The sequence below is a fragment of the Polypterus senegalus genome, chromosome 12, assembly GCF_016835505.1.
Source record: "Polypterus senegalus isolate Bchr_013 chromosome 12, ASM1683550v1, whole genome shotgun sequence".
Taxonomy (NCBI): Eukaryota; Metazoa; Chordata; class Cladistia; order Polypteriformes; family Polypteridae; genus Polypterus; species Polypterus senegalus.
In genome coordinates, this window is record NC_053165.1 from 62,724,755 (window position 1) to 62,743,548 (window position 18,794).

Here is an 18,794-nt window from a genome sequence, read left to right on the forward strand (position 1 = left end):
TTCTCCCCTAATATACCTTATCTGTTTTGTTGTTAACTTGATTACTAGAGCTTAAAATTTGATTTCACGTAAAAAAGAAAGGAGGGGAAAAAAGCAAGTCTCAGTTGGAGTGATAACAGCTGTCTGAGGAGGTCTGATTTAATTTCCTTGAACTTTGTATTTATTTGTTTCTAGCTCACAAAGTCTAACCATGGGGACTTGGTGGATGGTGGAGTTGTGGATATATTAAAGAGTATTGTTGTCTTTTTAAATCGTCTCAGGGGTGTTGATGGTTAGCATTGCTGTCTTATAAGTTCATTGTCCAGGATGAGGCCTGCCCCTGGTTGTTGTATGTGTGCAGTGTGCATGTTTTCCTGACAAACAAGAGGAAACCGCACAGTCAGTCAAGTTCTTCTGATTGGGTAATAGCCACATTGCCTCTGTATCTTATCAAGATATCTCCAGGTTTTCCTTCCCATGTCCACAAAAACATGCTGGCTAAGTTAACTGGCAATTCCAAATTGGTCAAATGTGTGTGCCCTATGTTAGATTGGCTACCAGTCCAGGGCTAATTGCCGGGTACATTTTGGGCAGCTCTTTGTGTCCTTGAAATTAATTAAGTGGTTTTGGATATTTTAATGTCAAATGTCGAAAATTAGGTGAAAAGCAGTCTGCAGAGCACCTAGGGGTCCACCTTTGGCACTATTGGAGCCATCAAATCTGCTGTAAAGCTTTAAAATGAATTGAACTGAGCGGATGAACCACCTTGAAGTTATCAGTAAGAAAAACATAGGCAGGCCAGCAGTCCACCACTATCACCTAAGAGGAGTTGGGCTGAATAAGACGCAAGTTCGAACTGACAAATAAGGATCTACAGGACCTACAGATGTTTAGGTCTGCTTAGAATGGCTAAATTACAAAGTAAGGTAAAATTCAGACAGTTTCAAGATTGTCAATTTTAAATTGCCCCTTATTAGTTTTCTTGTTTCTATTCTACTGCTCACCCTAATTATACATGTTTTTATTCTCTGTACTACTGGTTAATTATTTTATTTGTAAGTGGCTCACAACGGGCAAGAATCCCCCTGGATGAGGTAGGACATTTGATCTTTACAGGTCACTAGGGTTTCTTTTTTATTGGAGGCCCAAGAATGCATGAAAATGACCTAGCTCCACACGCTGGGCACCTGAGCTATGAATCATAATGGAATCCTGGCATTCCAAGACAGCTATGTCTCACCTCTATTTGAATTATTATATATTAAATGTATTTCAATTTTAATTATTTAGGGCAGGTAAACCAGACTGAACAGTTGAGGAAAACGAATAATGGGTAAGCAAAATGTGATTATTGTGTTCCAAGATGCATGAAGCTGTGGGGCTGAAAACGGCCCACCAGAGTATAGCAAGGTCTCATAACATCAAGCTGCTCCAAAAACATAAAAGAAAGTGAAGCTGTTACCTTATTTTGAATGTTGATTTTTTTTCGGTGCTCAAGTTTAACAGCATACAGTTTATTGAACTCCCCTATAAATGTAATCATCAGGTAACAATTCATTGGCACTAATGTCCAGGTAATCTTTGTGGGAGCAACACCAATTTGCTTCACTTGGAAGATGAGCCTCTTCCGTCATAGGTTAATTGCAATTGACATGTTACATATGGCCAGGAGAAAGGAATGCTGTGCAGTTTAATAGCAACTGGAGATTTGAGCTTAGGAACCATCTGTCAGGAATTTTTCAAAAGTCACTTCAGATTGCTGTAATGAGTGCTGAGTGATGGTTTTCTAAATGTAACTTTACCTTTTACCTTCTTCTACTTTTTTTCTCTTTCCTTATGTTTAGCCATGCAAAACTAGAAGTGGCAAGATTCTACGTTCACCTTCTCTGCAGTCTCATAATGAATAGTTCCTGTTCCCTTGGCTTAAGTGTGACTAAACAGGTGACCAGTGATAGGTGGGAATTTAATAAGGTTTCTTATTCGTGAGATACACATTACATGGAAATATTTTAGATAACTGCCTTTGTAGGGTTTTAATGTTGTCCTTGTATCTACATGGAGGTCATCTTTGAGTAGTCCAGTATTCCACCCATGTCCTGATGATAGTAATGTTAGGTTAAATGCATATTTACTGCCCTGATAAGGGAGAGTGAATGTGAGTGTTTGTGATGGTGTGCCCTGCCACATCCACAATAACATCAACAAACATTTATTTCTACAGCAAATTTTTATATAAACAATTTAGTTCAAAGTAAAGCATCCGGTGCTGCTGGGGTAAGAACCCTGCTAAGAAAGATTCCCTAACAAGACTTAGAAATTTGATGTTTTTATCATTTTATTATGATTTCTATACTTAGTGTATTTACTTTCATTTGGCTCTTATGTCAGTCACATGATGGCAACTTGCATAGCATCCATCAACAACATGGCTGTGCTAACAGAATATCAAACAAAATAGCTTTGAAGCAAAATGATATTCGAATAATGCAAAATCTATTCTAAAAATTCGAAAAGTGTTTTTTGACAACAGGAATCATGTAACAGTTCACCAAAATGGCTAGAGCTCTCTAAAACAATAAAACTTAAATGTTTCCTCTGTGTTGCGCAAAATATGTTATGAATTTAGAATCTAGAAGTTACTGCAATTCTGGAATCCAATCAGACACAAAAAGTTGACACATGAGAACCGAGACATTAAAAGAGGGGCAGTGTGGATGACATATGGGAAAGCCAGCAGTAATAACCGGGTCACCATTTAAAAACACATAAACTTTTGCTTTTTTTTTCTTAACCCAATCTACAAAAATACCTGGGCAATGGCAGGTACTTCAGCTAGTAATTTATATAGATACAATCATAAGCCATTTCTGTTTGTTTGTTCACTAATCATGCAAAAACAACTGAAGTGATTTTTATGAAATATTGTATGTGCCTAGGTAGGTCCAACTTAAAATATGTGCTATATGTTGTTCTGGGAAGAGGAATTATAATGGGAGGGAGGCAACTCATAAAACAGCTTTGGCGTGGGACTGCAATTTCCATCAGGCAGTATGAGTATGCTGGAACAAGGATATCATCATCAGCATTCACAAAGTATAATGGCCAAAGCAGAATCACCAAATGTATGTACACTATTTTCTTCTAAGTTACTTTTTCATTGTCTCACAGGATTACAATTTTTGTTTATGAGCATGTTTTCTCATGATGGGTTGTGATTAACTATGTTGAATTTCCAAAAATACAGTTTTTCCTCTCATTTATTTATACCTAGGCAACTGCAGGAACTTTGGCTAGTTCTAGATAAGACCCTGACAGCCACTGTCACCACAATTACCTGTAGGCTCAGTCAATCCCACACATAATATTTGTTTCGTACATTTAGCAATACATAGCTGGGAATCACTTCACTCTCCGGCTTTAAGCCAGCAGTGCATAAGCAGTTGGCAGTTGCTAGCACTGTTTTTGGCTTGGGTGAGCATGATCAAGCCATGTTTAGGACTATCAGAGCGTCAAATAAAATGCTGAGTGAATTCTGGTTTAAGCTGGGGTCAAGGCTGCTAGTAGGAAGACACCATGCACACTGGTTCTATTCACCTCTGATTTTAGATATGCAATGAGTTTTAATAGAATTACAAAAAAACGGAAGTAGACTACAGTTAATAAATGGACCCCATGTTCCTATTAAAAGGATCCATTCTGGTCCAGAGAAAGTGGTAATTATAATGTTTTGTGGTTGGTAATAAAAAATGTTAAAACACTGGATGTAGACTTTCTGTAGGTGTACAGTTTCCAGGTTTGAGAAGTCAGGGTTCTTATAAAATGTATAATTGCATTTGTAATGAAAGATTGTCTACTGCTATCATAAAGATCTGCATTGTGATAGTAAACCTTGTGGAGGACACTACTTAAAAGAAACTCTGATTGGTTGGCTGTAGTGTGGGTTAGTAGTTTTTAAAAGTGTCAGCTACATAGAAGATACCAAGAATGCACAAACGCCTTGGCACTTGGCTGACATCACCACTGTCTTTGCTTTTAAATGCACTATATTTAATTCTGTGTGCTTGATAATTTCCGTCACACTTCTCAGAATAAAAGGCTCTGTATACACTGGCTGGCCCCTTGATATCGCCTCTCAAATACCTTCTCCTAGTAGCTATAGTATGTTGAGACAGAATAGGCTGTTGGCCTCATCAGGACTGTTTATTTTTAGTATTTTGAGAGATACTATAGGATACAGTATATGGAATAACTGAAAAGTGAGTGTCAGGTGAGAATCTTCCTTCTGTAGTGCAACATATACACTGAGCACCTATTGACCAGAACCTTGGCCATGTGGTATTCAAGTGAGATTTTATCTTTCTGTGACTCACCTCGACTTTCCTCCTGATCCCTGCTGCCCTTCCCTTTCAGTGCCCGGCTCCAGCTACTAGCGTAATCTCTGCCTTTCTCAGGTGGGTCTTGAGAACCTGTTTTCAACCAAGGGGGGCCATAGCGTTTGGAGGGCCTCTGAGCCTCCTTGAAAACCCTTCCAATTAGGCCCAGGTTCTGGACATCCAGGTCCCCGTTAATCGTCTCACTGGCCAGAGGCTCTTTTACAGTTTCTGTAGTCTCCCCAGCAAACCCAGAATGCAGGAACACCAGACTCCCAGCTGTTAGATAGAGGATTATAAAAGAAAAGAACCGTACAGGCTTCCTGCGGAAATAGCGCTGCAATTTCAGCAATAGCCTAGCCATTCTCCACCTGTCTTACTGAGCCCAGGTTGGATTATGCTCTGGATGTGTCCACTCAGCATAAATAAGGCCGCTTTCTGAGATGTCACCTCAAGTCTCAAAGCAAACTCCCAAGAAACAAGAAAGTGACGGGCACTGTGCCCACTGGATATGGGGATGCAGCACACTGTCTTGCTTTCACTTTCCTGGTTCTTGGCATGGTGCAGCGATCAGGTGATGGTGTCCAGTGTCAGCTCGTGTGTCCAACTCTCACTGTTTAAGTCCTTCCAGTGCTCCCAAGGGATCCTGCTGATGGAGGATTCATATCTCAAAAATGGAACGATCTGCGGTATATTGAAAGACAATCATTTGGATTCCAGCAGCACACAGCCTGATCGCTTCTCTAGTGCCAATGGCTTTGTTTACCCTTTGCCGAGAATGGCCTGTCGTCTCTCATCCTTTTGTTTTGTAGCAGGGGAGTTCAGTGCCTTTGGGGGGGAAAAAAAGAACAGTTAATTAGGAAATAATAAGTAAAATCCTGTATTTGACTTTTTTTATATCTGTGACCTTTTCAGCCTCACCTACTATTAAACACTTTACTATTATAATATAGTAATTATTACTGTAGAAGTGTCAAATTTGAGTTATGCAGTAATTATTATCAAACAGAACACAAGTAAATTAGTCACTTAAATTATATAAACATAATGGTAATTCTACAGTTAGCATGTTATTGTTATATTAAAATAACAGGTAACATTTTAATACTGTTTTCCAACCAGCCAGGCCAACACCAAGAGCAGACCATCACAGACCACACATATAAACACATACACCGACACATCCATACTTACAGCGAGCATGATTTGGAGACCCTGATCCACTTAATTAGATTCCCCATTTGAACCAGAACACCACACTGATGGCACACAGCAGTTGCTGCAGCCAGGGTCAAACTGCTGCACCATTAGGTGGCAAACCAAGCTGTACTTATCTTTTAAGAAGTGAACACAATCCCTCTTATTGCTTCTTACTGACCATTACTTCCTGTAATTTATTTGTATGAGCATATGATGAGCTTTATGTGTTTTTAATGCTTTGGTAGTACATCTGGTAAAACAACATTGAATTGGATTTTAAGTACTTTGAGTGTCCATAATCTCTCTGACTGGCATTAAGAGATGAGCAGGCCATATTGGGGGGTCTGAGGAAGTGCCCAGTTGCACATCTAAAGTAATGGATGATCCGAAGAACAAATAAAGTAAATGCCCGCAGTCTCACACATGCATTACACAGTTTGAACTCACAACTCGGCCTGCACTGAGAAGTGACTGAGTAATACACAGTTACGTTGTGATAGGAATGCTAAACTAAACTTAGCAAGGTGCACATTGACTTCTACAGGCAGCATATCCATCACTTGTACATTTTGAATGAGGCCACATAGGCCTGGACAAACATAGCAAGAAATCAAAACTATGACTGTTCACTGCCCACCACTCCTGCCTGAACCATCTGTCAGTAGACATTCAGTAGCTTTCTGTAAAATAATTGTTAGACATCTATCTATTTGGAAAGAATGAAGAATGTTAAGTAATTTTTGTGAATTATGACCAAGGCCATTGTCGCAGTTTGCAAGGATGAATGAGTTTTCCATTTTCCAAGCAACAAAGGATTTGAAAACATGTTTTTTTTTAAATACCCTGGCTGGGAAGGACAGATGGTATTTGGATCTGCCCCACAGGGACATATTGCTATGTAAAAGTAGGAAAATAAACCATGAGGGTGCTCTTTCACAGCATTCATTTGGTGGCAGATGGCAGTAGCATTTCTAACCATCATTTGATACGGATCATAGACCATCAGACTAATAAAACAATGTTCAGTAAGCACCAATAACCACCAAGGAATCACAAAGGAGTTCTAATACATACATATTTAAGCCCAAGTGCGCACATAAATGCAAACACATTGAGATATATATTTGGCATACAATATCTACAGAGTAATACAGAGTATATGCGTACATCTTTTAATTATTTTTTTTATTTTTAGATTTTTTCTGTAACACTACAACTCTGCTATAGGAAGGAGAATACGCTTCTGCCTCTGACGAACAGAGTAACCTTAAAAGCAGCTGTGCTGGTGCCTTTTAGCTTGGTGGCTTAGTCCCTTATCACTCCCCAAATGCCGCACTAAATAACACTCCTCACATCTTAGGCTCTTCTCTTTAGATCCCATCATCTCTTTCCTACCAGGTGACTATTTGTCCTAATTCACCTGCCTGGCTCAGTGAGTGGGTTGGTAACATTATATCCCCCTTTGGCCTGATCTCTGTCAGGAAGGGCGAGTCCAATACTTTAGCAAACATATAACCTTTTTGGGACCCTAAGTGGTATACCTGTTTTGGGGTTCCAACGTGGTTCATGAAGCTGAGTACATTTATGCCAGGAAATGAGTATATAACCTACTCTATATCAGATTTAATTTCTTGTATGTTCATGAAACTGTAGTAGTCTAATGAAATGGCATGGGGGGCACATAGTGTTTGTTACAGTTTGGCAGCTCCATCCATCCATCCATTTTCTAACCCGCTAAATCCAAACACAGGGTCACGGGGGTCTGCTGGAGCCAATCCCAGCCAACACAGGGAACAAGGCAGGAACCAATCCCGGGCAGGGTGCCAACCCACCGTAGCAGTTTGGCAGCTCTCTAAATTAAATACTTAAAAGTCTATGCCTCAAGGCTTATTATGAGACCTAAAGTCAAAATCAGCCTGCCCCAAACTTGAGAAGCAAGCTATATGGCCTGCACAAGCCAAGGTTGAAAGAGAGAGAGGTAAACTGTAAAACCACTTGTTGCAACTGACAGAAACATAATTCCTCAGTCTTTAAAGATTTTATTAACCAAAATTTCAAACACAAGAACAAAGTAGAAGCAAAAAAGAATCAAAAGGGAATGCTTAAAAGACAACCCTATAGGCAAACAGAATTAGTCCAAAATCAGAAACCAAACATTGAGCTAAAGTCCAAAAACTAGAAAATAAAAAAAAAGTTGAAAATCTGAAGTAGTGCCAAACAAACACGAGTGCACTCAAAGTGTGGACGTTAGCACTGAGGTTTTCACAGGCCTGTATAAGACTGGGGGAAGTTCATCTGCAGTTTTGGGGGCACTATCACATAATATCAATTAAAATGTATAAAATGCAAAGTTGTTTACTCAGTCACTGGCAAAAATACTGTTTCCAGTTTAGTTAAAAAATGAAATTGGCAGGATTATACATCTAGAGCAGTGTGTACCTGTTAAAACAAGACATTCTGATATTTCAGTATTTATGGGTAACCCCCCTCAATAGAAATACTAATTACCCCAAAATCTAAAATATGCTTTTACTGATTTGATTGAAATTTGGTAACATTACAGTATTATTCTTTTTATATAGTGAGTAAGCTATGCTAAAGCACTATGTCCTTATTTCGGCTTATCACTGTGGAGAGAAACGGTGCCATCCATGTGTTTAGGGCTTTCTGGCTTATGCAAATGAAGGCAACCAGAAGCAATAAGTGGGATACACGAAGAGCAGCACTGACCAATAGGGTGGATTGACAGATTAAGAAGGGGAGGTGTCCTGGACAGGTAAAAGAGACAGGATAATATGTGGCATGGAGAGTGAGCTGTGAAGTAGAAGGAGGAACGCTCAGTGTAGCTCTAGGAAGATGTGGTTAGCAAGTGTGCTATAAAGCACAAGTACAGGTTTTGCTTTGCCACAAACAGAGAGAGATGTAAAAGAGGAAGTGGTGTCCTCTGGTCCAAAATAAGCCAGAAGCAATATTGTCCCTTTGTCAGTTTAAATGCTAGCATAGCTCAGTTAACGGGTCACCCATGCCCAGAATAGAGTGGACATTGTACATAGTTCTTGTCATCTGTTCATATCTGTGCACTGATTTCAATAAGTTAAAGTGAAGCACGATTCAGTATTAAAACTTTATTGTCCGAGTATAGCTTTCATGGTAAACATGAACAAAAGATTATAATGCCATAGTAATGTTTTTTAGTGATGTTGTCACATTTCACTCTTGTCTTTGTGATTCTTCCATTAGTTTCCTGTTAGCAAACAGGTTTTAAATATATATAAATGAATACCTGCAAATTTGTATGTATTGTGTAATTGCATATATAGTATATGTTGCATGCCATTTATAGTGTTGTGTCTGTGCCTGATGTTATTTTATTATTATTGTCACTGACCTGTTAAGACAAAAATTATATTATGCTGTGTACACAGAACAGTAAACTTGAACTTGAATTGCTCAAAATACCAATATGTCCCTTAATTCACTTTCTCCATTAATACTTAATATTCTGATAGAGGATGTTGCTTACTGCACCGGATGGGAAATTGTTTTTTTTAACTTGTAATGCTCATTTTTGTTCATAAAATAAAAAGGTGCTAACAATATCTATGTGACAGCCTGCCTCCAGGGGGTCTGAGTGAAGAGTGAGTCAGCTGAGGCTTGTGATGGAGACGCCCAAAAGGGATGAGCGTTAACTGCTTCACAAATCTGATTGCCTCAGTGCAGTCTGTTGTTGCTGGGGAGATACAAAAATTGTGTGTGTGTGATGTTTGTTTGTGTGTTTGTGTGTATGTGAGCTGAAATTATCAGCCCAGTGATGATAGAGCTATCAGTCAGCACAGCTGCAGAATTAAAAAAAAAGCACAACAGGTCATTAATTCTGATTCATATTTAATGATCCAGCAAATATTTAATCAGAATGGAATTCAGGAGAAAATGTCAGAATTAATCATCACACACACATTATTCCACTCCTGGAACCCTTCTGTAAAATGACGGGCTCCATAAATTCATCTTTATAGTGCTTTATGGCCCCAAGTGCCACTTGGTCCTCATAAATACTTTCGGGCCCATTTCTGCCTTGTGAAGTGAGACCCTCAGATTCAGCATTTTGTGCCAAACATTGATAGCTTTCCTTTTATTCACGGCAGCAAGGTCTGATTGGTAGAATGAGGTGCCTGAACTCTCCACTTGGGGTGGCTGCTCTCCTACCCAAAGTTCAGAGAGGAAGACAATCTTTTTAAGGAGAGGAAACCACAGCTTCTGATTTTGAGATGCTGACCTGCTTTACGCACAACTGCAAACCACTCTGCACTTAACGTGAGTGCAAGAGGACAACAGCTTCCACAAAGAGCAGCTATCGCCCAAACCTTGGGCGAACAGCAGAGGTGCCACCATTAGGTCCAAAAGCCACTCCTGGGTATCTTATCTGTGAAAATCTCAAACAGTAAAGTAGGAAAAAAACATTGGCATAGTTATCCACTCTTCTGTCAATGAGAATGCCCACTTTGCCAAGAGGACAGTTTTCATTTCAGCCTGGCTACACTCACCCCTCTCACAACAACTGATATGTATGTGAAGTGGATGATGTTTACAGTACTTTGATGCCACTTTTTCCTTTTTAAGGCCACCTGTTCCAGCAGGGACAACCCCTGGATAAGGCCTGTAATAATGTGCAGTTTTGAGTGGGTGTATGAAGGTAGGGGCCTCACTGAGTGAAGGCTTTCTCTTGTCAGCTATTTTTCAGTATCCTAAAAGGCGAGTAAGGGAAGGACGAGAGACAGAGTGTGAGAGCGTAGCAGACAGCTCAGCGCTTATAAATACTTAATCGGACTCTCTTGGCCGGCTTGTCTTACACTGTTTTAGAAGTGAGTGGCATTATGCAGGATTTCTAATTTCGCTAACAGCAGCCTTCTCATGTGTCTGCTTTAAAGAAAGAAAGAAGGAAGGCAAGAGATCCATGCTAATTGGGTTAGCAAGTGCATTGTGACAGGCTGATGCTGAGACAGACAGAAAGATTTACAGGCTGCATAGCAGGCCTGAAGGGCATCGTGACACATATGACCATGAGCTAGAGGCCTTGTGCAAATAAAAATGATTATGAGGTCAAGTAAATAAAAATATTGAGGGGTTTTCAAGATGTTGGTGTAGTCCGGCAACCATTAGCCACCCACCCCCCATTCCACCCCAATTAAAGGCTCTTCGCTATCATTATGGTTTATTTTTCCATTTTGGCCTTAATGTGCCTTCAAACAGACAACTGTTCTGATGTCCCAAAGCACTGCCTCCCCCATCACCACCTACTACAGTGACACTGCCAGGAATACCCAATAGAAAAAGCTCTCCATCTTTTTAACTTTGCTTTAAATAAGTCTGGGTAATTTTTATACTATATCACCTGTTTTGGGCTAAACCAATCTTAAGAAGGGCTCCCACAATTCACTGTCACTCAACACAAATTTTCCAGTTGTAGCCTTCATGTAGATACACTAAGCAAGTCATGAACAGTTGCAGCACATGCTCCTGAATTCCATTCCAGTCACCATGCTCTACAACTAGCCACAACAAATTAAAAGTTATAGGTTTGGGCTCCTTGTGTGTTTTTGTGTGTGAGTTGACAGCCCATATGTACTCAGTTGGAAGTACAATGCATAATATATATTCAAATATAGAAGAGCCCGATAAAATATACAAGAACAAGAAGAAGAGCAAAAAATTAATGAAAATGGGTATTCTGAACCTTAGTGAGGATAGTCTTGAGGAGCCAATGCAACATTTCATCCTTGTCGAGAAAAAGGAAGTTCCACATTGATTTGCTGCCAGATCTGTCGACTTTTACGGGTGCTATAAATAGATTGAAACTGTGATGAGAGCTGTGTAATACATAATCCACTGCAAACACTAGTCGTGCATTCTGACATCAACAAAGCAATGAGATCCAGTAATTGCTGTTTTTAATTTTGACATACTATCTGATTCAAAGCCATGTAGTGTGACACTGGTCTTTCAAGCAAATTTTCAATGTCAACCTTATTTTTCGCAACTGCTTACAAACAACAGGTAAAGAGCACAATTCATCCCAATAATCAATCTAATGTGCGAAGCATGCTTTTCCATGACTACCTCCAACACCCACAGTCTATTCCAGCACCATGTGATCAAAAATGCAAGCACCAAACCTGGACAGGCCACTAGGCCTTCAGAGGAAACACATTCACACATTCAGGCAGACTAGGGCAGTTCAGGGGCCACAAATCAAATTAAACTACTTATCTTTGGGAAGTGGGAGGAGACCAGAGTATCAGAAAAAAATAATAATAATAAAACATAGAGACACCGGGAGAACATGCAGCTTCTGCAAGGAAAGTGAATGGGTCTGATTTGAAACATAGCGCTGTGAAGCTGTTAACTTGCTGGCTTTTATTTTAGAGTTCATCTGGCTAGATGATTCTCCCTCAGCCATTTGTCCATGTAGACTTTCAGAGATATTCATAATAGGACTAACATACTGCCTCACCCCTATTTTTACTTTTCTTGGTGTCTGTCATTTCTCCTCCCTTCCTTGTCCTTGTTCTTTTTACATTTTATTTTTTGCCAGTACCTTTCCCTTTGTTGCTTTCCTGGATTACCTGGATTGTTATGATATGTGAATTGTTGTAGAATATTTTATTAACATTTTTAATTTTTTCATTATCCCTGATATAATATATGTTATCCTTTTATTTTGGTTATTACAGTATGTACCGATATTTTGATTTTGGGCAGGAGGCTAAGGTTACTAGGTTTTTGTGTCCAAATAGTTACGAAAAGTGACATCACTAGTGTGATCTTGTTGAAGATTGTAGATAACTCCAAAGAGTTTTGTGAAATGATTGATATGGGTAACAAATTATTCCTGTTAACAATGAGTGTTTCTGTTTGGACTGATTAAGTTTAACAGCTTTTGACCCTGCTAGTTTCTTACAAACTTTATTCTCCAAGTTCCCTTATCAGATACTTCATCTAATTTTTATCTTGGCAAGACAGGGACATAGCCTTTACTTAAATTACAGAGCTCAGGTGCTGTGGTTACTAGGGCCTGTGATGGCCCGGGTCAGCTCCATTCTCCTTTATTGCATTCTTAAGCCTCTTGAACCTGAAACCATTGATGTTCATGAAGCAAGATGAGCCAGGCAATTGAGAACACACACATTCAGGAAGGGGTTGGTGCAAAAGGAGTCTGTGCTTTTGTTAAAATCAAACCAAAAACAAAGTGTCAACAGTGAAGTGCTCCATCCTTTAAATAAATAATGTATAAAGTTAGTGAATGTAGAGCTTAAAATATTCAATAATTAATGGTTTAAAATGAGGTTAAAATCTCCTCCTTGAACCACCACCTTATCGTGGTGGAGGGGTTTGTGTGTCCCAATGATCCTAGGAGCTCTGTTTCCAGGGCTTTATGCCCCTGGTAGGGTCACCCAAGGCAAACTGGTCCTAGGTAAGGGATGAGACAAAGAGCGGTTCAACCAAACCTCCTATGAAGAACAAAAACCTTGGATGACATTTTCCATCGCCTGGATGTGGGTCACTGGGGCCCCCCTCTGGAGCCAGACCTGGAGTTGGGACTCGATGGCAAGCGCCTGGTGGCCAGGCCTGCACCCATGGGGCTCGGCCGGGCCCAGCCCAAAGAGGCAACGTGGGTCTCCCTTCCCATGGGCACACCACCTGTAGGAGGGGCCAAGGAGGTCGGGTGCAGTGTGAGTTGGGTGGTGGCCGAAGGTGGGGACCTTGGCGGTCCGATCCTCGGCTACAGAAGCTGGCTTTTGAGAGGTGGATTGTCACCTCTCTGAAGAAGAAGGAGCCTGAGCTAGTGCGCGAGGTCGAGAGGTTCCAGCTAGATATAGTCAGTCTCACCTCGATGCACAGCTTGGACTCTGGAACCAATCTCATTGAGAGGGGCTGGACTGTCCACCACTCTGGAGTTGCTCCCGGTGAGAGGTGCCGAGTGGTTGTGGGCATACTTATTGCCCCCTGACTTGGAGTCTGTTCATTGGGGTTTACCCCGGTGAACGAGAGGGTAGCCTCCCTCTGCCTTCGGGTGGGGGGACGGGTCCTAACTGTTGTTTGTGCGTATGCGCCGAACAGCAGTTTGGAGTACCCACCCTTTTTGGAGTCACTGAAGGGAGTGCTAGAGGGCATACCTTCTGGGGACTCCCTCGTAATGCTGGGAGACTTCAATGCTCAAGTGGGCAATGACAGTGAGACCTGGATTGGGAGGAATGCCCCCCCCCCGATCTGAACCCGAGCGGTGTTTTGTTATTGGACTTCTGTGCTTGTCACGGATTGTCCATAACGAACATCATGTTCAAGCATAGGGGTGTTCATATGTGCACTTGGCACCAAGACACCCTAGGCCTCAGTTCGATGATTGACTTTGTGGTCTTGTTGCCGGACTTGCGGCCACATGTCTTGGACACTCAGGTGAAGAGAGGGGCGGAGCTGTCAACTGATTACCACCTGGTGGTGAGTTGGCTTCGATGGTGGGGGAGGATGCTGGTCAGGCCTGGTAGGCCCAAACGTATTGTGAGGGTCTACTGGGAACGTCTGGCAGAGTCCCCTGTCAGAAGTAGCTTCAACTCACACCTCTGGCAGATCTTCGACCACGTCCCGAGGGAGGTGGGGGACATTGAGTCCGAATGGGCCATGTTCCGCGCCTCTATTGTTGAGGTGGCTGACCAGAGCTGTGGCCGTAAGGTGTTCGGTACCTGTCGTGGCAGCAATCCCTGAACCCGTTGGTGGACACCGGCGGTTAGGGACGCCGTCAAGCTGAAGAAGGAGTCCTATAGGAACTTTTTGTCCTGTAGGTCTCTGGAGGCAGCTGATAGGTACCGGCAGGCCAACTGGAATGCGGCTTCGTTGGTTGCTGAGGCAAAAACTCGGGCAGGGGAGGAGTTTGGGGAGGCCATGGAGAATGACTTTCAGACAGCTTTGAGCAGATTTTGGTCCACCGTCCGGAGTCTCGGGAGGGGGAAGCAGTGCAGTGTCAACACAGTATATGGTGGGGATGGTGCGCTGCTGACCTCGACTTGGGACGTTGTGGGTCGGTAGGGGGGTGCACTTCGAAGACCTCCTCAATCCCATTAACATGCCTTCCAATGAGGAAGCAGAGCCTGAGGACTCGGAGGTGGGCTCCCCTATCTCTGGGACTGAGGTCACTGAGGTGGTCAAAAAACTCCTTGATGGCATGGCTCCGGGGGTGGATGAGATACGCCCGGAGCTCCTCAAGGCTCTGGATGTTGTAGGACTGTCTTTGTTGACACGTCTCTGCAACATCGCATGGACATCGGGGACAGTGCCTCTGGATTGGCAAACTGGGGTGGTGGTCCCCCTCTTTAAAAAGGGGGACCGGAGGGTGTGTTCCAACTACAGAGGGATCATACTCCTCAGCCTCCCTGGAAAAGTCTATTCGAGGGTACTGGAGAGGAGGGTCTGTCAGATAGTCGAACCTTGGATTCAGGAGGAACAGTGTAGTTTTCGTCCTGGTTGCGGAACAGTGGACCAGCTCTACACACTTAACAAGGTCCTGGAGGGTGCATGGGAGTTTGCCCAGCCAGTCTACATGTGTTTTGTGGACTTGGAAAAGGCGTTCGACCATGTCCCTCAGGAAATCCTGTGGGGGGTGCTCTGGTAGTATGGGGTACTGGACCCCCTGATAAGGACCGTTCATTCCCTGTACAACCGGTGTCAGAGCCTGGTCCGCATTGCCGGCAGTAAGTCGAGCCCATTTCCAGTGAGAGTTGGACTCCACCAGGGCTGCCCTTTGTCACCGATTCTGTTCATAACTTTTATGGACAGAATTTCTAGGCGCAGCCAGGGTGTTGAGGGGGTCCAGCTTGGTGGGCTCTGGATTGGGTCACTGCTTTTTGCAGAAGATGATGTCCTGTTTGCTTCATCAGGCCGTGATCTTCAGCTCTCTCTGGAACGGTTCACAGCTGAGTGTGAAGCGGCTGGGATGGGAATCAGCACCTCCAAATTCGAGACCATGGTCCATAGCCGGAAAAGGGTGGAGTGCCCTCTCAGGGTTGGGGGAGAGATCCTGTCCCAAGTGGAGTAGTTCAAGTATCTCGGTGTCTTGTTCACAAGTGAGGGAAGAATGGAGCGTGAAATCGACGGGCGGATCGGTGTGGCGTTTGCAGTGATGTGGGTTCTGCATCTGTCTGTCGTGGTGAAAAAGGAGCTGAGCTGTAAGGTAAAGCTCACAATTTACCAGTTGATCTACGTTCCTACCCTCACCTATGGTCATGAGCTATGGGTAGTGACCGAAAGAACGAGATCGCGAATACAAGTGGCTGAAATGAGTTTCCTCCGCAGGGTGTCTGGGCTTTCCCTTAAAGATAAGGTGAGAAGCTCAGTCATCCAGGAGGAGCTCAGAGTAGAGCCGCCACTCCTCCGCATTGAGAGGAGTCAGATGAGGTGGCTCGGGCATCTGATCAGGATGCCTCCCTGGCGAGGAGTTCCGGGCACGTCCAGTTGGGAGGAGGTCCAGGGGAAGACCCAGGACACACTGGAGGGACTATGTCTCTCGGCTAGCCTGGGGACGCCTCGGGATTCCCCCGGAAGGGCTAGAAGAAGTGGCTGGGGAGAGGGAAGTCTGGACATCTCTGCTCAAGCTGCTGTTCCTGTGACCCGACCTTGGATAAGCGGAAGAGGATGGATGGATAGATAAGGTTAAAATCCTGAGTAGTAAAACCATGTTCTTAAAACAAAAACCAAGTAACAGTAATTCCTCTCCAGCAGGCACAGGCAACCCTTAATCCTGGCCTATGTCCCTGTTGCCAATCCCTCGACTTTCCACGGGGTGCCACTCTGAGCCTGGTCCTAGTTTCACTGCCAGACCCTCGATGGCAGTGGGAGCCTTCACTCAGCACATTTGGGTTCTTTTCTGGTTTTTGAATTGTTTTCAGGATCACTGACGTTGCTTCAGTGGTTCATTTTATTTACAGTTTTATGTTAATCTCAATTCTTTTTATTGTAGTTATGAGACATTTTTGTTTGCCTTTAGTTATTCTTATCACTTTGAACAATGGAAAAATATATTTGATTAATAAATTAAATGATATTTTGGTGTTGGCCTTCCCATTTGGGGTAAAGCCAAAACTTCTATGGATTGCCTATTTATTTCCTGGATTGAAATATGTATTATAAATGAGTTAATTTACATGATAGTCATAGTTTGCTATAGCAAGCTGAGCCTGTAGTCAGTGAAGAGCACTGTATAAATTAATTGACATTAATTAATTTTCAGACTGAGTCAAGAGGCATCAGATTCAGAAAACCGCAAGAAATAACTCCATGTCCACAGGTCTTACAGCTCCTTTTATTTTAATTCTTTTTAAACATGAGCAACAGATTTGGCAATTTTTATTCATGTTGCCTTGTTTCAGGGAAAGTAAAATCATCACCTAGTTTGTCTCTTTAACCTGCCAATGGTGAGCCATCATATGCTTCTTCCGTGTAGATCTGTATAAATTAACTTGTTTGTTCCACAATGTCTTCCGAGATTAAGATGAACAACAGGGACAGTGCATCAGTTTCACAAAGCTGGCCTTCTGTTCTATTTGAACTGTGTTGCCGTTGCAGACAATGCACAAGGTTATTTTATCAATTCCTTCCTTTTCCCTGACTACCCACTGTTTATAATAACAATAAGACAGAGCGATGACCAGTCTTAGACAAAAGGCTATCGTTTTCCTTTGCCTGCACAATGGCCCTCTGGATACAATTTCTAGTTGTACATCAAATGGGTCTATTAAGAGCTCAAAGAGAGAGACGAGTCATAAGGGGGGAGAGAGGTGGGCTTGCGGCTAAAGAGTTTATTATAAGAACGCAGTACTAAGGTCTGCACGCACATCATCACTGCACTGGAGGCACACAATTTGTATTAATGGTTTCCTTTTTTGGATTATCTTTTGCCGAGAGGTCTTCAAGTGTGACTTATTATTAAATATTTACAAACCTTATATCGCAGCTGTCTCCTGTACACCGCTAACGTTGTTTTACTATGGATGTGGCAGCTTTGGGGCCGCGGGCAGGTCCCACAGACCTGGCCCTTATTACAAGACTAATGTTTGCATAGCACAGATTTACACACACTCACAAAACACACAAGCAATAGAAACTTTACTTTGAAGAAATTATTTTTTTAATGAGTAGTTACGACCAGTAGTGCCAAAAATATACAGTATACAGTATATATATATACATGCATACAGTGGTGCTTGAAAGTTTGTGAACCGTTTAGAATTTTTTATGTTTCTGCATAAATATGACCTAAAACATCATCAGATTTTCACTCAAGTCCTAAAAGTAATTCAAGAGAAACCAGTTAAACAAATGAGACAAAAATATTATACTTGGTCATTTATTTATTGAGGAAAATGATCGAATATTACATATTTGTGAGTGGCAAAAGTATGTGAACCTCTAGGATTAGTTTGAATGTGAGGTGTCAGGTGTCCGGTGTTTTCAATCAATGGGATGACAATCAGGTGTGATTGGCACCCTGTGTTATTTAAAGAACAGGGATCTATCAAAGTCTGCTCTTCACAACACATGTTTGTGGAAGTGTATCATGGCACAAACAAAGGAGATTTCTGAGAATCTCACAAAAAGAGTTGTTGATGCTCATCAGGCTGGAAAAGGTTACAAAACCATCACTAAAGAGTTTGGACTCCACCAATCCACAGTCAGACAGATTGTGTACAAATGGAAGAAATTCAAGACCATTGTTACCCTCCTCCGGAGTGGTTGACCAACAAAGATCACTCCAACAGCAAGGCGTGTAATAGTCGGCGAGGTCATAAAGGACCCCAGGGTAACTTCTAAGCAACTGAAGGCCTCTCTCACATTGGCTGATGTTCATGTTCATGAGTCCACCATCAGGAGAACACTGAACAACAATGGTGTGTATGGCAGGGTTGCAAGGAGAAAGCCACTGCTCTCCAAAAAACATTGCTGCTCGTCTGCAGTTTGCTAAAGATCACGTGGACAACCCAGAAGGCTATTGGAAGAATGTTTTGTGGACGGATGAGACCAAAATAGAACTTTTTGGTTTAAATGAAAAGTGTCATGTTTGGAAAAAGGAAAAGCCTGCATTCCAGCATAAGAACCTTATCTCATCTGTGAAACATGGTGGTGGTAGTATCATGGTTTGGTCCTGTTTTGCTGCATCTGGGCCAGGACAGCTCGCCTTTATTGATGAAACAATGAATT

The 18,794-nt window shown here is 42.2% G+C and overlaps 1 protein-coding gene and 1 long non-coding RNA gene across 2 annotated transcripts in view; both read right to left on the minus strand.

Annotated features, from left to right (window-relative positions):
- The window catches only part of wscd2 (WSC domain containing 2), a 42,645-nt gene extending 37,932 nt beyond the window's left edge, over positions 1 to 4,713 (minus strand). The window contains exon 1 of the mRNA XM_039772336.1: positions 4,350 to 4,713. Within this exon, the coding sequence (XP_039628270.1) occupies positions 4,350 to 4,713 (364 nt within the window). The remainder of the gene's footprint in view (positions 1 to 4,349) is intronic.
- Positions 4,714 to 4,786: 73 nt separating this feature from the next.
- Positions 4,787 to 18,794, minus strand: part of LOC120541063 — a 52,480-nt gene continuing 38,472 nt past the window's right edge. Inside the window, exon 3 of the long non-coding RNA XR_005635940.1 lies at positions 4,787 to 5,177. This is a non-coding gene — a long non-coding RNA (uncharacterized LOC120541063). The remainder of the gene's footprint in view (positions 5,178 to 18,794) is intronic.